We start from the raw sequence: 302 nt of genomic DNA on the forward strand, positions 1-302 counted from the left end.
TGTGTCCCCTGTCCTGGAGCTGTGCCCTGGTCACCCTCTGTCCCCGCAGGGACACCCCAACCTCCCTGCTCGGGGTGGAGGCACTCTGGGCTGTCAGGAGCGTGTTGTTTGGACGCCCATCCCCGTGCACCGTGCTCACCAGCCTCTTCTCTCTTTCCTGGCAGGCACCTGAACGCCGTGGAGCTGGGCGCCGCGTCCTTCTGGCTGCGGGTGGCCCTGGGGGCCACGGTGACTGCGCTGGTGGGGTTCACGCTCTACCGCGTGCTGGCCAAGAACAAATGAGAGCCGCTCGCCGCCCCGTC

The 302-nt window shown here is 67.9% G+C and overlaps 1 protein-coding gene across 1 annotated transcript in view; it reads left to right on the top strand.

Annotated features, from left to right (window-relative positions):
* RHOT2 (ras homolog family member T2) overlaps positions 1-282 on the top strand; it is a gene marked incomplete at its 5' end in the record, with an annotated part of 9,809 nt that extends 9,527 nt beyond the window's left edge. Inside the window, one exon of the mRNA XM_010072671.1 lies at positions 143-282. Within this exon, the coding sequence (XP_010070973.1) occupies positions 143-282 (140 nt within the window). The remainder of the gene's footprint in view (positions 1-142) is intronic.
* Between the last annotated feature and the right edge of the window lie 20 nt (positions 283-302).

This window comes from Pterocles gutturalis, unplaced genomic scaffold (assembly GCF_000699245.1).
Source record: "Pterocles gutturalis isolate BGI_N339 unplaced genomic scaffold, ASM69924v1 scaffold23722, whole genome shotgun sequence".
Lineage (NCBI taxonomy): Eukaryota > Metazoa > Chordata > Aves > Pterocliformes > Pteroclidae > Pterocles > Pterocles gutturalis.